The sequence below is a fragment of the Phyllostomus discolor genome, chromosome 7 (assembly GCF_004126475.2).
Source record: "Phyllostomus discolor isolate MPI-MPIP mPhyDis1 chromosome 7, mPhyDis1.pri.v3, whole genome shotgun sequence".
Taxonomy (NCBI): Eukaryota; Metazoa; Chordata; class Mammalia; order Chiroptera; family Phyllostomidae; genus Phyllostomus; species Phyllostomus discolor.
The window spans coordinates 105015403-105033467 of NC_040909.2; the positions used below are offsets into that span (position 1 = coordinate 105015403).

The 18065-nt window shown below is 33.8% G+C and overlaps 1 protein-coding gene across 1 annotated transcript in view; it reads left to right on the top strand.

Moving 5' to 3' along the window:
- The window catches only part of LRRC69 (leucine rich repeat containing 69), a 54416-nt gene extending 36557 nt beyond the window's left edge, over positions 1-17859 (top strand). The window contains exons 6-8 of the mRNA XM_028534048.2: positions 1675-1776; positions 7434-7613; positions 17627-17859. Coding sequence (XP_028389849.1) covers positions 1675-1776; positions 7434-7613; positions 17627-17746 — 402 coding nt within the window. The 3' untranslated portion in view covers positions 17747-17859. The remainder of the gene's footprint in view (positions 1-1674; positions 1777-7433; positions 7614-17626) is intronic.
- The last annotated feature ends 206 nt before the right edge of the window (positions 17860-18065 follow it).

An 18065-nucleotide genomic window follows, 5' to 3' on the forward strand; every position in this document is an offset into this window, starting at 1 on the left:
GAAAGAAAGACACGACCCTTAAAGAGAAATGTATGTCCTTTGAACCATGGTCAAATTTGAAATGAGGCTTGTATGTGTTAATGATATTCACGTATACCAAAATGTTCAATTTTCTATCAGTTTGGAGAAAAAAGAACTGTGAGTGTAGGTATAAATTTTGGAATGTTGTTCTTTATGACAGAAGGTTTCCATTAAGCACAAGAAGTGCCCTTTTCACTTCAGCATCCCCAGAGCTGACTTTGGGCTACCACCCAACTCTCTAGGTTGCTCCCTGTTGATGGGAAACACAAGGAACTGAACTAAGAAAGTCAGAATGTCTGTTGTAATACTATGAGAAAAGGTGATTCCAACATGGTCTTGAGCTCTATGTTTTTAAATCTTGTCTATGTTGTAGAAATTTCCTGAGACTTTTAAAATCAATGACATGACACCTTGGAAAGATGTTTCAAATCAATTATTTTTAATTTGTCGAGTGCTTATTATGTTTCAAACCCTGGGCTGAAATCAGGGAAATATCTCTAATTCTCTTGTAATAGCGGTATAATGGTGCCAGCTCATCCTGGCTCACAAGAGCTGATTTGTCCATCTCTCCCCAGCTCTGTGTTTGGTGACTGGAATCAGCCACGGTGAGAGTATTTTCACTATGAAATCTACCCTGGCCAGTTTGGCCCAGCTGGCAGGAGTGTCTGTCATCCCATAAGTTAAGGGTCTAGGGTTCAATTCCCAGTCAGGTGCCTGATCCTGGGTCTGATCTTGGGTCCAAGATGTAGTATCCTGGTTCTGGTGTGTACTGAAGGCAACCAATGATGTTTCTCTCTCCCTTCCTCTCTTCTTTCATTTCTTTTATCCTCAGGTGAGGATAAAAATAAAATTTAAAAGAAAAGAGTGTTTACACCATGAAGCCAAAACATCCCACAGATCCACAAATCAAGATTCTGTTTTTTATTTCTAGAGAACTGTTTTGTCTGAAGACAGGTCTTATTTTCTCCATTTCACAGTTGAAACTAAAGCTCAGAAAAGTAATTCCTTTGAGTTTGACTTTGAAAACTATATGAGTTCTTGGGAAGCAAGGCATAATATAAATATAAGAGAATTCTTTATTTTTCTACTCAAATAATAGACTCCAGTTGAATTTAGGTTTTCTTCATAGAAGAGTGAAAATTTCTGTGAATTGTATGTTTTCCCTTTTTTAAAAAAATTTCACTGTATACAACATGTTATAGTGAGAACATGTTGATGTTTCTCTGTTTCTCTTACCTTCCTCACTGAACATAAAATGGATTATAACACAGTCTTTAAGACCTGGATTTTAATGTATATTAGAATGCTATTTTCATCATACTTGGTTTTCTAACAAATATATTATTTGCGAAATGTTTCTAGCATTTGATTAATTAACCCCTGTTCTATTACTAATAATTCCTATGATCTTGAAAAAGGTTTCTCAGCTCTGTAGTGTAAGGGATGCCACCAGTGACCTCTAAGGTCATTGCCATCCTAGCCAGCATGGATATTCTTATGCTTCTAATCACTGGAGTATGTCCTGCTGTAAAAACACTATTGCAGAATATGTCCTAAATAAAGCATTTTTAATAGAACTTTATTGAATATATGGTCTCAGAAGTGAAGTTTGTTATTTTGTTGTGAAACAAAGTTTTTATTTTGTTTTCAAAGTTCCGGGATCTGAAGCTGAGGGAATTCTACTGTGAGGAAAACCCACTGTTCCTGAAGCAGCCAGTCAGGGCTGCGATAAAGGAGGATGTCTGGAGTCTACAGGTGAGACCTTCTATCGCCCGCACAAGTCTCCACTAAAGCCCTGATTTCAGTTTTAAAGAGTTTCCTTTTATAGCATTCCAACCTCATCAACAAGTGATTGATGTCACCCTAGTCTATTGGCAATGTTAATTCTAGACACAATCTCTTTGACTTGCTTATAGAATCCAGTGTCTTTCTACCTAATTTCCAGAGTGATTAAATTCAGAGAAATAGAAACATTTTTGTTGTATGGAAAGAGTAGAATTTGTTTTCACTATCACCTTTCAAGTATTTTTTAGTATTATCTAAGAATATATTTGATTTGTTCTTACTGGGGTCTTTGCCCTTCCCACTCACCTCCCTGCTCTCTTTTTAAGGATTTTTAAATTGACTTTATTTGGGTGACATTGGTTAATAAAATTATATAGGTTTCAGGTATACAATTCTATAATACATCCTCTGTATATTGTATTGTGTGTTTACCTACCCAAGTCTAGTCTCCTTCATTTACCATTAATCCCCCCTTTATCCTCTTCTACTTTCTCCTATCCCCCTTTCTCTCTTGCAATCACCATATTGTTGTCTTTTGAATTTTCTTTTTCTTTGCCTATCCCTTTTTTACTCAGCCCATTCCTATTGGATGAATGATTATGATCCAGAAATCATGTTCACTTTAGTCAAATAGCTTGGTGATATTAAAAGAAGGAACAGGAAGTCCTGGCTGGGTAGCTCAGTTGGTTAGAGTGTCATCCTGATACACCAAGGTTGTGGGTTCAGTCCCTGGTCAGAGCACATAAAGGAATCAACCAATGAATGTATAAATCAGTGGAACAACAAATTGATGTTTCTCTCTCTCTCTCTTTACCTTTCTTTCTCTTTCTAAAATCAGTAAATGAAAAATTTTAAAAATAAAAATAATAAAAAAGGAATTGGAAAGCATATTAGGGGACTCTCTTTGTGGGTCTCTTGGTAATAGACAAGCTAACCTTTGCAGATCTTCCCACAGTTGAGTATGTCTCCATCATGAACTTCTCAGGTCCTTTTAAGGCTATAAGTGAACATTCAGGATTATCTTAAGACTTTCAAGGATTCAAGTGCAGGATTCAAGTTTCTTAGATGCAGGAAACAACCAATTTTGTTGAATGGTTTAGTTTTTTTCTATAAATAACATTTTCCCTTGTTGCACAGATTCCATATGCTCAATACAGATAACTAGAAAATACAGATGAATGAGGAAGAAAATTTCAATGTTATACTGATTAAAAGAAAAGTTTATTACAAAAGCAATATAAACTCATTTAGAGAAATTAGCACAAAAGCAATGGAAGTTGATAAGATTACTTAGAAACCCAATATGCTGAGATATTACCATTATTCTCCCTGACATTTATTCTGCTAGTACTTTCCATTCATCCAGAAGCTTTTTTAAATTAAAGATGAATTTAGACGCCACATACTATTTGAGAATTGTTTTCTTTTCCTCAAACTATTGTGAATATCTTTCCAGTTGATAAAAGAAATAAATCTCTGGTCTCTTTTTAATGAATATATAATATTCTGGTATACTACAACATAATATTTTTAACTACTTTCCTACTGTTGGCTGTCTAGGTTATTAATAATTAATTGGCTTTTTGGCCTTTACAGAGAAGGCTACAATGACCATCCTCGTAGCAAACTTCTCCTCTGCATCATATCCCTATGAGTGAAATTGCTTTATCAAAAATTGTCATTTTTTAAAAGTTTGGCTAGCTCCTTTCAAATTCCCTTCCAGGGAGTCAATTTATAGTTCCACAAACAATATTATTTTCTACTCTACTCTTGTGTGAAAAAAATCCTATTTGATATTTAATTGTTAATGATTTTAGAAACTACAGGGATTAATTTGTTTAATAATGTATTTGTTCTCCTCAAATCAAGCATTTTAGAATAACAATTATAATAACAATAATAAAAACTAACACCTGTTAAGCTTACTATGAGCAAGGCGTTGTTGTAAGCACAGAACAGAAATGAATTAATCTAACCATCCAATAACCCTAAAAAGGTAGGTATCATTATTGTTGCCCTCTTATAGATAAACTAAGTCCCAAAGAGGTTACATAATTTGTCCAGGGTCACAGAGCTAGTTCAGTGTTGGAAATATGATGCCAACCAACCTAAGCACCTGGGCCCCAGACTCCTTGCGTCAGAATCACCTCAAAAAGGGGCTGCCTGGGGTGAGAGAAAAGGAAATAGAGGGTGGGGTCGGGGCAGGTTGGGGGGAGTCCCTGGTTAAAGGAGGTTCAGGATTGCAGATGGGGCTGGAGGTGGCAGTGGTCTTATGAGGGTACTTTTGAAGGTAAGAATAATTTGGGTACTTTTTAAAGCATCTCTAAGAATTTTTCTTAGAAAGGTAACACATTTATTACCCATTTCATATTTGTACTTAGAGTAAAAGTTATTTCTACTGGACATTTGCTTAACATTACTGATTAAACTATTGCATACTTGGACTGTCAAAGAATTATAGAGCTTTGATTCAAGCTAGTCTTGGTTAAGATTTTTAAACATTTTTATTCACCTTACAGATTTATGAACTAAATTTTAATGTTGATAGCTAGATTATAACTGAATATTAGCCAGAATATTCTGTGTTAGTAGGTATGAGATTAAGAGTTTTACCCATGTTATCTGATTTAATTCTTTGAACTCTATAAGATGGCATTGGACAAACATCCCTGTTTTATTGGTGAGGTATCCGAGGTAGGGAAGTCAGAACTTGTGTGAAGAGAGTTACACAGCTAGTAAGTCATACAGCCTGGATTGCATCTATTTGGCTGAGTTTGACACAGAGTATTTGCTCCTTTTTAAAGTTTTATTTTTAAGTTACAGTTTGAGTTCAATATTATTTTGTATTAGTTTCAGGTGTATAGTATAATGGTTAGACAATTATATGCCTTGCAAAGCAGACCCTGCAATATTTCAAGTGCCCACCTGGCACCATGCACAGTTATTACAATATTATTGACTGTGTTCCCGAAGCTGTACTTTACATCCCTGGGACCATTTTGTGACTACCAATTTGTAGTTCTTAGTCCCTTCACCTTCTTCACGCAGCCCTCCAAACCCCCCTCCCCCCGGCAACCGTCAGTCTGTTCTATCTTTGTTCTTGGTGCTGTCTATGTTTTAGTGTCTGTCCTACACGGAGTAGCGGTATCACTTGACCATAGTTCTAAATTGATCATTTCTTCCAAGGATTCATATTTGTTTTAAAATTTTATATATTTTATATCTATATAAATATGATTTATATATAGATAGTTTTATATTTCGAATGAAATAATTATATGTAAGGAAAAATGAAAGAATACACCTGCAACCAATTTTAACCTATCATGGTTTAAACATAGGAATAATCTCTGACCTACATATACTTAGCTAACAAATATTCTAAAAAAATAACAAATGAACTATTCAAAAAGAACATTTTTTTTTTGGTCCATAAAAGATTTTTTAACTCTTAAATAACACTGGAGTTAGGCTACCATTAAGTTGTATATTCTCAAACACTGTATTGCTTATATCTTTAAAAGATGTCTTAGCCCTGGCTGGCATAGCTCAGTGGATTGAGCGCGGGCTGGGAACCAAAGTGTCCCAGGTTCGATTCCCAGCCAGGGTACATTCCTGGGTTGCAGGCCATAACCCCCAGCAACCTCACATTGATGTTTCTCTCTCTCTCTCCCTCCCTCCCTCCCTTCCCTCTCTAAAAATAAATAAATAAAATATTTTAAAAAAAGATGTCTTAAAAGATACTATTAGCATGGCAAATATACACAGACATATAAAATGCATATTTCCAAGTAATAACTTTATATTGCAATGGTATATCTTCCAGATATATCAAATACAACAGACATGTTTGGCTCTAAAAATCATAAGGGAATTGCTTGAACTGTGACATATTTATAGGTCTCATGTATTTCAGTAAATTCTTCTACCATTTGATGGGAGTGAATCTTTTATTAGTTTTCTGAAGCTTTGTAGTGAGACCTAGACTTTGATTTGTGTAGCTAAAAACTTACCCTTAAAATCAATGTTTTACTCAGAACCCCAAGCTATGCTCCATGTAAGTAGGCAAAGAAAGGGTGATAACAGATGTGTGATTTAGTAGTCCTGGTAATATTAGTATGAAAAAGTAAATTTTTCACAAAAAAATGACCTCAATTCTATACTGTATTTTGCCATGTATAATGTGCACTCATGTTTTTGTACTTATTATACACGGGATTATTATACCTGTCATTATACCCATGGTATGTAATTATTATACTCATGTATAATATGAATCCTCATTTTTCCCTCAAAAGCTTGGGTAAAAAATTTCACATTATACATGGCAAAATATGGTGACCACCCAGGAAAACGAGTGTCAGCGGGCAAGAGGTTGTGCTGGTGAAACATCAGACGTTTAAGGAGCCAGTGCTCAGGGCTGTTTGCTGGATAGAGACAGCTCTCCCAGACGCTTCTTAAGTGGAAGGGAGAGAGTGATATTTTATTGTTATTTTTAAAATATTTTAGTTGGGTTGAATGAGTGAAAGATTTTTTATGTACATATGTAGGTATTCCCAAAGATTCTTCTCAAAGCCTGGTGTGGACTACTTTAATACCACTGGGAAATCCTTCACTTTGGCCAGAAAAAGAATTCCACACATTTATTAAAATTCACGTAGTGCTTGTGTAATATTTATACAGGACTTCTAGGCTATTGTCACAATGGTGAGGGGCACTTAGTGGAGTAAATCAGATGTTTGTTTTGTTTGCTTGCTCAGTGAAGATTTAAGTATTATACAGTTTTATTAAATATTTTACTTGATGATATTAATAGTTATGATGAAATTCAGCCTATATATATTTCCTCACCACCTCTTTTATTATTTAATATTGTAATATTAGTATTACCTTAAGTGAAGTTTCTTGATATACCTGTGTGGATAAGTTTAACTTAGATTGAATTCAGAGGTTTGGTTAATAGAAATAGAATACCTGTGTGGATAAGTTTAGTACAGATTGAATTCAGAGATTTGGTTAATATTGGTAAATCAGTGTTCTTTACCAATATGGCTCTATTCAGTTACTCAAAGCAGCAGGTAATTTAGACTAATGCTTCTCCAACTTTCACTTGCAAAGGGATTACCTGGGAAACTTTGTTAACTGCAGATCCTGACTCAGGAGGTCTGGAGTGCATCTGAGAGTCTGAATCTTTGTTAAGCTCCCAGGTGATACAGGTTCTACTGGTCCATGACCCACAATTTTTGTAGTAAGGATTTAGGCTTTAGTAAATATGGCAGATGCAACATTTGAGTTCAGACTAAATGTTTGTATGGTCTGTGATTATTGTAATGAGAGGTATGAAATTTGAACTAAAGTTTATCTAATAATGTAAATTTATTATAATTTGGATTCATGTGTGTAAAAGGCATGGAACTATTAAAATGAGAGTAAGTTACTTTTCTTACATTGTTGAAAACTAAACTCATTTACAATACTAGTCATTGATAATATTACATATATATGCAAATTAATTTAACAGACACTGTGAGGAATAAACCAAAAATATAAATTAGTGAAATGGCAATTAATGTAATATAAAAGTTATTTTGAAAATTATCTGAAGAATCATATTTTTTTAAATCTAGGAAATAACATCAAGATTTATAATGAACCAGCTAGAAGCAAATAATCCTTTCCTAATGCAAGCCATAGAAGGGTACCCAGAGGTCAAGAACACACTCTCTAAGGGAAGAGAATGTGCAATATGTGGAAAGTTATTTTTAACCACATGGATGGAATGTGTTGAATTTGTTTCTCCATCAAAGGTAAAGGGTGGTTTTTACATGAGTATGAACATAAGGACTCCTCTTATTCTTTCTTCTTATCTAAATCAACCAATTCTAATTAGATTAGTATATAAGAATTGATTTCTATGATAGCATAATGATTTTTCATAGCTTTATTGAAATATAATTGACACAATATTATATAATTACAGTGTAAAACATGTTGATTAAATACATTTATAAATTGCAAAGTCACTATTACCATAGTCTTAGCTACCACCTGTCCCATCATAGTTATTTATTTCACTTTTATGATGAGAACACTCAAGACCTCCTATCTTAGGAACATTCAAATATATGATACAACATTATTAGTTATAATCATCATACTGTACATTAGATGACCAAACTTGTTAATCTTATAACTGGAAGTTTGTACCTTTTGAACATTTCCCCCATCCTGACCTCTGGTAACCAACACTTTACTATTTCTCTGAGTTGGTCTATTTTAGATTCTAAATAGAGGAGATATCATGCAATATTTGTCTTTATCTGACTTATTTCAGCTAGTGCAATGCCCTTAAGATCCATCTAAGTTGTTGTAAAACCTGATGATTAGTGATGTTGAGTACTTTTTTATGTATTTGTTGTCCATTTGTATGTCTTCCTTGGAAAAAATATCTATTTAGTCCCTCTGCCCATTTTTAATTAGGTTGTTAGTTTTTTTGGCTATCGAGGTGTATAGCTTCTTTTTGGATATTGACCCTCATCAGATATATAATTTGTAACAATTTTCTCTCACTCTGTAGGTTGCCTTTTCACTTTGTCCAATTTGTTTTGCTGTGTAAATGTTTTAGTTTGATGTGTTCTCAATCATTTGTGTGCTTTTGTGGCTGTGCTTTTGCTGTCATAGCCAGGAAATCACTGCTGAAAGCCACGTCAAAGAGTTTTTCCCCTTGTTTTCTTTTAGGAGTTTAATGATCTCAGTTCTTAAACTTAAGTCTTTAATCTATTTTGATTCATGTGTGTCTGTGTGTCAGTGGTGTAGGATAGAGGTGTAATTTTATTCTTCTGCATATGGTTATTCCATTTACAACATCATTTATTGGGGAGAATGTCTTTCCCCATTGGGTATTTTTGGCTCCTTTGTCAAATATTACTTGACCAAATCTGTGGAGGTTTATTTCTGGGCTTTTGATTTTGTTCCTTTGGTTTGTGTTTATTTTTTATGCCCATACCATACTGTTTTGATTACCCTAGCCTTTGTAGCATGGTTTGAAACCAGGAAGTGTGATTAATTGCCTTTGTTCTTCCTTCTTAGGATTGCTTTGCCTATTTGGCATCCTTTGTGGCTTTACATAAATTTTAGGATTTTTTTAATATCTGTGAAAAATGCCATTGGAATTTTAACAGATATTGCATTGAACCTAGAGATGGCTTTGGGTAATGTGAATATTTTGGCAATATTAATTCTTGTGATCTATGAGCATAGGGTTTGTTCCCATTTGTTTGTGTCTTCCCCAATATCTTTTATCTTATAGTTTTTAGTGTACAGGTATTTTATCTCCTTGGTTAGATTTATTCCTAAGAACCTTATTGTTTTTGATGTACTGGTGAATGGGATTCTTTTTTATTCTTTTCCAAATGTGTTGTCACTATATAGAAACACAACTGTTTTTTGTATATTAAATTTGTATACTGTAACTTTACTGAATTTGTCAATTCATTCTAGCAATTTTTTGGAGGAGATTTTACATTATATATGTATATGAACATGGCATGTATGTGTGTATATATCATAATCATATATACATATACATATACATGTATAATATATATGTGTATATCATATACATATACATGATCATGTCATCTGCAAATAGAGCCCATTTTACTTCTTTTTTTTCTATTTGCATGTTTTTATTTTACTAACCTGTCTGCTCTTGCTAGCTTTTTTGGGGCTGTGTTAAATAGAAGTGCTGATAATCAGTACTGATTACAAAGAGAGTTTGTACATGTTTTATTGCTAAGAATGCCTGATGAATCACAAGATCTGGATTTAAACGCCAGCTCCTCTGCTCCATTGCATTTATAATATATTACATCATACGTATCATAGAGGTAAATCTGGCAGAGCCATTGCCAGTGAGGGCTACTGTCAAAGTGAAATAACAGTTAAGGAAAAATGTAAAAGTCAAAATCAGCTGGACATTAAACACTAAGAGAAAAGAAAGGTCATCAGGAAAAATGAAAATAGAAATGTGTGTTGGTTCTCAACGTGGGAGGAAATCTCCATCTTGCTCACTTCCATAATCTTCTGGAATGGATCGTTATATTGGAGAGACATTTGATGACTACAACACAGGCCATATTATTTGGCAAAAATTGCCAAAACAGTTTTCCACTCCATGATATGAATTCCTTGGGCAAGTTTCCGTGTTCATTTTTGCCCAATGAATATCTTCTTGGGACAGATCTCCTTACTCTGATAAATTCCCTCTTAAAAGCACCTGATGAGCTGCTAGTCTCATCTCAAAGAAAGAAATTGCAACCTAATAATAGTAACCACAGCCAACATTCATGTAGCAGTATGTGTCTGACATTGTGCTAAGCATGTCACCTGGGATACCTCAATTAATGTTCAAAATAACCCAGTGACACCAAAGAGAAGTCCAAGGTGCCAAGGAGTGAAGTAATTGGGCCAAGTTCACAAAGATACTAAGTAGAGACTATGATTAGGGGGGAACCCATGTGTGATTCCTTGGGCTTAACCAGAGATGCTGGACCATCTTTCCAATGCTATTCAACTCAGTTATTCCTCATTTATTTTAACCGAATTTAAGATACACACGCTAAAGAATTTTATTCTGTTATCATTTATTTATCCACTCAAACTCATTAATGTTTTTCTTATTATGTGTCAAGTCCTTTACCAAGGGCTGAGAATAAAGAGCTCCAGCTCTCTGAGAACTCATGTGTTCCTGGAATTTTGAAATCTGACAAATTAAGCTTGATGAGAGGCCCTAGCTCTTATCACCTGCATCATCTTAATTTCCTCTTTGAGACTAACTTTCCATCAGTGAATTGTGATAATAGTGGTCCTGTCTCACAGGACTGTGATCAGTGATACCTGAGGTAATCATGGGCAGTGCTTAGCAAAGCAGATGATTAATAAAGGTAGTACATAGTAGATAATAAATATTAATTTTTTAAAAAAATATCAAAACCTTTAGACAAGAAAGAATGATGACATTCTTGTGGTAAGTACTATAATGGAGGAGTGTACTATGGTGCTATGAGGAGAAAACATCTCAATTAATAGGGATACTCTCTGCTCTATCTCTGGGGCCTAGTGCAGCGATTGTACTTGGTACTTGGAGAATGTGAAATAGATGTTAAAATTATTTTAATAGGCATTGTTTATATATGTACTTTGAATGATTGGGAGGCATTAGAATAGATAAACACCAGCAGACAGGCATTTAAAGTGAGGAGACTACCAGTGCAAAGGTATCAGTGTAAATAGATTACACAGTGAGTGGAGGGAACTTAATAAAAGTTATGGAGATGAAGTTAAAGAAAGAAGCAGATGTGAAATGGCTCTTTGTGTGAAGTTGGAAATTAATTTCAAAATCGATTTTATTAGTTTATTATGTCTGAGTGAATTGTAAGAACAACAACAAAGTGGCATAAGAATATGGCATGTGTTAAAAACATAATGGTTAAAAAATTAAGACAAAACCTTGATGTGAATTTTTGCTAATGAAAGAAAATGTTCAAATATTGAAGGAAGATGTGATCACAGCAATAAAGCACATTGAGTGCCAAGCAGAATAAACAAGACCTAGACACACCCATACCTAGGCACATCTTGGTAAAAACTGCTACTACCAAAGAGAAGCTCTTAAGAGCTAAAGATGAAATTTTGAGAAAATATATCAACTACAAAAAATGACAGTGAACTAAAAGCAGATGACAAAAAATGTATAATATTATTAAAGCCATAAAAGATAATGGCTCAGAATCTAGAATTATATGCCTAGATAAATTGATAGGCAAAAGCCACATCAGTGTTAGAAAATTGTTAAGAAGAAATTTTAGAAAGGAAACTTGTTATGCTTTGAAATAACCATTGGTTCTAACCTTATTAAAATAACTTTTAAGAAACCAAAAATTACCTTGAGACAAATGAAAATGAACAGACAACTATTCAAAATCTGTAGAATACAGTGAATGCAGTTCTAACAGGAAAATTCATAGTAGTACAGGCCTATTTCAAGAAGCAAGAAAAACCTCAAATATAAAATATAATCCTGAACCTAAAAGAACTAGAAAAAGAACAACAAATAAAACCCAATGTAAGTAGAAGGAAGGAAATAATAAAGATTAGAATGGAAATAAATGACATAAGAAATTTTAAAAAATATACAAAAAATCAATGAAAACAAACACTGGTTCTTTGCAATGATAAACAACATTGACAACCCATTAACCAGACTCACTATAAGAAAGAGAGAGGATCCAAATAAATAAGTCAGAAATGAAAGAAAAGCAGTAAAAACTGACACCACAGAAATACAAAGGGCTATAAGAAAATATTATGAACTATATGCCAAAAAATAGGACATAGGATGAAATGGATACATTTCTACAAACATACGACCTTCTAAAACTTAATCAGGAAGAATCAGAGAATCTGGATGGACAGAAAAATTACAACTAGTGAAATGTGGCCTTTATACATGTTCCTTGATGACCCTTCCCCATTTTACCCCTTTATCCCCCCTCACCTCCCCTCTGGTTACTGTCAGTTTGTTCTTTATTTCAATATCTCTGGCTCTATTTTGCTTGCTTATTTGTTTTGTTGATTAGGTTCCCCTTATAGGTGAGATAGTACAGTATTTGTCTTTCACTTTCTGACTTATTTCATTTAGCATAATACTCTCTAGTTTCATCCATGCTGTCACAAAAGGTAGGAGCTCCTTCTTTATTTCTACTGCATAGTATTCCATTGTGTAAATGTACCATAGACTTTTAAAAAATATAAAAAGTAATCAAAGAAGGATACTGGATAATTATAAAGGGGTCAATCCAACAAGAAGATATAATAATCGTAAGTGTCTATATAATCAACATGGGAACAATTAAATATATAAGACAATTATTAATAGACATAGAGGGAGATATCCATAGTACTAAAATAAAGTAAGAGATTTTAATACTCCACTCACATCAATGGATAGATCATCATGACTGAAAATTAGTAAGGAAATAATGGTCTTAAATTACACATTAGATCAGATCAGCTTAATAGGCATTTATAAATATTTCATAAAAACTATAGACTTCATACTTTATTTTTTTAAAAATGAATTTATAGGGGTGACATTGGTTAATAAAATCTATAGGTTTCAGGTAAATAATCTATAGTACATCATCTGTACATTGTACTGTGTGTTTACTACCTTAATTCAATTTTCCTTCCATCACCATTTATCCCCCCTTTATTCTCTTCCACCTCCCCCCACCCTCCTTTTCCTGTGGTTGTCACATTTCTGTCTGTGTCTATAATATTCTTTTTCTTTCAAGTGCACATGTAACATTTTTCATGGCAGACCACATATTAGGCCGCAATATAAGCCTCAATCATGTCAAGAAGATTGAAATCATATGAAGCATCTTTTTGGACCATAGCATGAAATTAGAAATCAACTACAGGAAAAGAAATGAAAAAAAAACAAAAAACACAGTTTTTTCTCTTTTAATAGAGACTAAATAACATATTACCAAATGATCAATGGATCAGGCAAGAAATGAACTATCTAAAAACAAATAAAAATGAAAACACAACTTTTCAAAATTTATGGGATGTAGCAAAACATCTCTAAGTAGGAAGTTCACAGCTATATAAGGTGAACTCAAGAAACAAGAAAAGTCCCAAATAATCTAACTCTGCACCTAAAGGAGCTAGAAAAAGAAGACCAAATGAAACCCTAAATAAGCAGATGGAAGGAAATACTTCAGATCAAAGCAAAAATAAATGAATTAGAATTTTTTAAAGGAACAGTAAAATAAGAGCTGATTCTTTGAAAAGATAAATAAAATTGACAAACCTTTAGCTAAACTAATCAAGAAAAAAGAGAGCCAGAATGAAAGTGAAGTTACAACTGGCACAGCAGAAATACAATCATTAAAGAACATACACTTATTTGCAACAAATTTTAAAAATCTAGAAGAAATGGGTACATTTCTAGAAGTATATAACCTTCCACTGTTGAACTGGAAAAGTACAAATTCTAAACAGACCAATGGCTAGCAATAATCAAAAAACCCTCAACCAATGAATGTCCAGGACCAGATACTTCACAGGTCCTAACCATCTTAAATTCAAGTATTTCAAAAAATTAAAGAGAAAAAATGCTTCCAAATTCATTTATGAAGCCAGCATTACCCTGATATAAAATCAATTAAAGGCATTACAATAAAAAAAATAACAAGAAAGAAAGAAGAAAGAAAGAAAGAAAGACAGAAAAGAAAGGGAGGAAGGAAGGAAGGAAGGAAGGAAGGAGGGAGAGAGGGAGGGAGGGAGGGAGGGAGGAAGGAAGGAAGGGAGAAAGAAAGAATAACAGGTCAATGTCCTTGATAAATATAGATGCAAAAATCTTAACAAAGTTTAGGCAAACTGGATTCAACAATATATTAAAAGGATTAAACATCTAGACCAAGTGGGACACATCTAAGTGATGTAAGGATTATTCAACATCCATAAATCTTTCAATGTGATACATCATGTTAACAAAACAAAGAATAAAAATCATACTCAACAGATATAGAAAAGAATTTACAAAATTAAACATCCTTTAATGATAAAACTTTCAACAAAGTGCGTATAGAAAAAACATATCCCAACATAGATGGCCTTTATAAATAACAAATCCACAGCTAATAACATACTCAATGTGAAAGGCCTTTCCTCCAAGATCAGGAGTAGGACAAGGAGGCCCACTGTCACCACTTCTATTCAATATAGTATTTAAAGTCCTAGCCACAGCAATCAGACAAGGAAAATAAATAAGGGCATCCAAATCAGAAAGGAAGAAATAAAACTTTCATTATTTGCAGATGACACAATACTATATATAGAAAACCCTAAAGATACCACTGCAAAACTGTTAAAACTAATAAATTAATTCAGTAAAGTTGTAAGATATAGAATCAATACACAGAAATCTGTTGCATTTATGTATACCAATAATGAACCATCTGAAGGAATTAAGAGGACCTATATCAACATTTCTCCAAAGAGGACATATGGATGGTCAATGGACATGAAAAGCTGCTCAATATCACTAATCAGGGAAATGTAAGCTAAAGCCACAATGAGATATCACCTCATACCTGTCAGAATGGCAATCATTAATAAATCTACAAACATCAAGAGTCAATTGGTGAAGATGTGGAGGAAAAAGAACTATTGATGGGATTGTGAATTAGTGCAGCCACTATAGAAAAAAGTATGTGATTTCTCAAAAAAATTACAAATAGAGCAATCAGACAATCCAGCAATTACACTTCTGGGTATCTATCTGAAGAAAACAAAAACACTAATTTGAAAAGATATATGCACCCTTATGTTCATTGCAGCATCACTAGTAATAGCCAAGATATGGAAGCAACCTAGATGTATATCAGTAGATGAATGGATAAAGAAGATGTAATATATAGATATAGGTATAGATATAGATATATAATACAATGGAATATTATTCATCAATAAAAAAGAATGAGGTCTAGAGGGTATTATATTAAGTGAAATACATCAGAGAAGAATGGATAGCATATGATTTCACTTACATGTGGAGTCTAAAAAAAAACAAGACAAATGAATAAACAAAACAATAGAAACAGGCCTGTAAAGAAATAACATAGCCATTTGGTATTCAGCATCATCCTTTTAAAAATATATTAATAAACTCTTCTTTAACAGTTAAATGTAATCTAATTATTCAGTATGATCTCATTAGAGAAGATTTAAAATGTTATACATAATATATCATTGTAAAACTGCTTATGATTTTTTTACCCCTGCACTAATGTATTTATCATTGATATCCATGTGTCAACATCTTATGTTCTATATGTTGTTTTCCCAGTATAATACCTATATTCTTGAATTTCTTCTCTGATAATCCACCCTTTTTAAATATCTTTTCTGTCCTCTCCAGGCAGCCATATCCTACTCATTCTTCAAATCACAGCCTATCATTCTCTTTTGAAATCTTGCTTAATATGCAGCCTAGGTTGGTGTCTCCCTTCTCTGCACTCATATAGAACCTATAATTGGGTTCAGCCTTATGATTTTAGGTTTTTTTTGTGTGTGTGTTTATGTCTCATCTTTCCAAATGGAGGCTAAAAAGATTTTTAGAGACAGGGATTTTTTTTTTTACATATCTGTGTATCTTTGGCACTTTACCTAATGTGGTGCAGAATTTAAGTTGCTTGTAAGTTGTCACAACTCTTGGTTGCAAGTTAAAGAAACCCAACTCATACACTGAGTAATGAAAGAGGCCCAGGACTGTGTCAGATGAGTATTTAATCATCCTGGATCAGGTAGCCAAATTTATCACCGGGAATCTGTTCTTTTCTATGTACTGTATCTGCATTTATTTGTCTTGGTTTGGCCCTCATACAGGAGCTCCCTAAACTGTGTCCTCTGACAATAGAAGAACAGCTTTCCTCTCTCAACAGATGCAGGGAAAGCCCTGGGTTTGATGCTCTTAGGCTTTACTTGGCACCATTGGGTCATGTGCTGGTCCTGAGTCATGTTGTTTGTCTTGAGTCATGGAGTTGGATGAGCTGCCCTCTCCCTCCTGTAATATGTGCACTCAAATTGGAGAAGGGGTGGTTCCCCAAAGGAAAGGTGAGCTTTTGTTTCAGCATAATGGAAAATTGATGCTGGACAAGCAAAAATAAAATGTCTAGTGGGGATTTCAGTAAATATTTGCTGGTTAATAATCTAATCTTTCTTCTAGGAAAGAAGGCAGGTTTGCAGAGATCCTGTACCATTTTCCACCTTTATCTAAAATATTTTGTCATTAGAATAATGCCATGAATCCTTTGAGCACTTCATGATCTCTGTTGGAGGTAGATACAAAGATGATATGATGTATGACTTTGGCTTACCAATGATGTATCACCAAGGTTGAAAGGCTATTACTCTCTCAAGGAAGGATTAATAACTTTACTTAGGTGTTTGAATCTTTAAACGGGCCCTAGAATTCTTTTGTGGAGGAGTGAACAGAACAGTAATAAAATTTCTTGCTGTGGATTGTGATGATGACAGCCCAATAGGTTTATAATAAAACTAAGTAGTGTGATCAACCAATTAAACTACTGGTTGTGCAGGTCACTTTTGGATTCTCTGAGAGCTACATTGACTTCAGCAGTTATGTGTAAAGCATAAAAGTGGTAAGCTTTTGAGGTTACCCTTATTTCCAATATTAGTGGTCAAGACACTGTGTCAGCTAACAGTTGTTGACTATCTATTTTGTGCATTAAGAAGTAAGATTAGAGATATTTGAAGTACAAAATCTTAAACCATGTATTGGACAACCTGCCTGAAACCCAACCAGTGAAGATCTTAATGAACATTGCAGACAGAGCACAGGCAAAACCAAGGTGTCCACTGCATAGTTCAATAAATGTCTGCTGATTAATTCATTTAACATCCCTGTTACAGAAGTCAGGTTTGCGATGATTTTGTACTGTAATTTACCTTCATCCCAACCATGTTATGGCTGGACAATATAGTGTGTTTGATAAAAGCATTGAATTAAAATAAAAGTCTTTTTTTATTTGAATTTATTTAGTGTTGAATAAGTCTTTCCTAGCTAGTTAAGTTTGTGTGGGGGAAATATCAAATCAAGCATAAATAGAATAATGTGTCCTTTAGAAATCAACGGTATGAAATTTCTGAGGAAACTAATATTTATTTTATTCAAAATGATTTATTGAGCAATACCTGAATTTTATTTCTGATCTTTACTTTTTAGAACTGGAAGACAAGCAGAAATCTACATCACGTACCCCTTCGAGTATTAATTTGTTCTTTCAAATGTTTTAATCAACGTGGCAGTAACCTGTTTGGAATTGCCAAAGTGCAGAGCAAGTGAGATGCTCATGTAGAGTCTCACGGGACTTGCTTTGTGAGCTCTGCACATACAGTCACATTGTGCCCTAATTACGATATCATGCCTTGTCTCTTCTCTTTGTCAATACATTAAGCAAAGGAAGAAAAATAATTACACATACATATCCCAGTTTAAGTCTTACAGCCTACCTCGATTGTTTAGACTCTAAGTGTACTGTTTCTTCTTTGACTTAAAAACAAAATAATAAATGAAACAATTAAGATCTGTGTGGTGAGTGTTATTCTTTTCTGTCATTCCAGGACCACCAACCTCCTTTTCTGGTATTTAGAGACTTTGATGG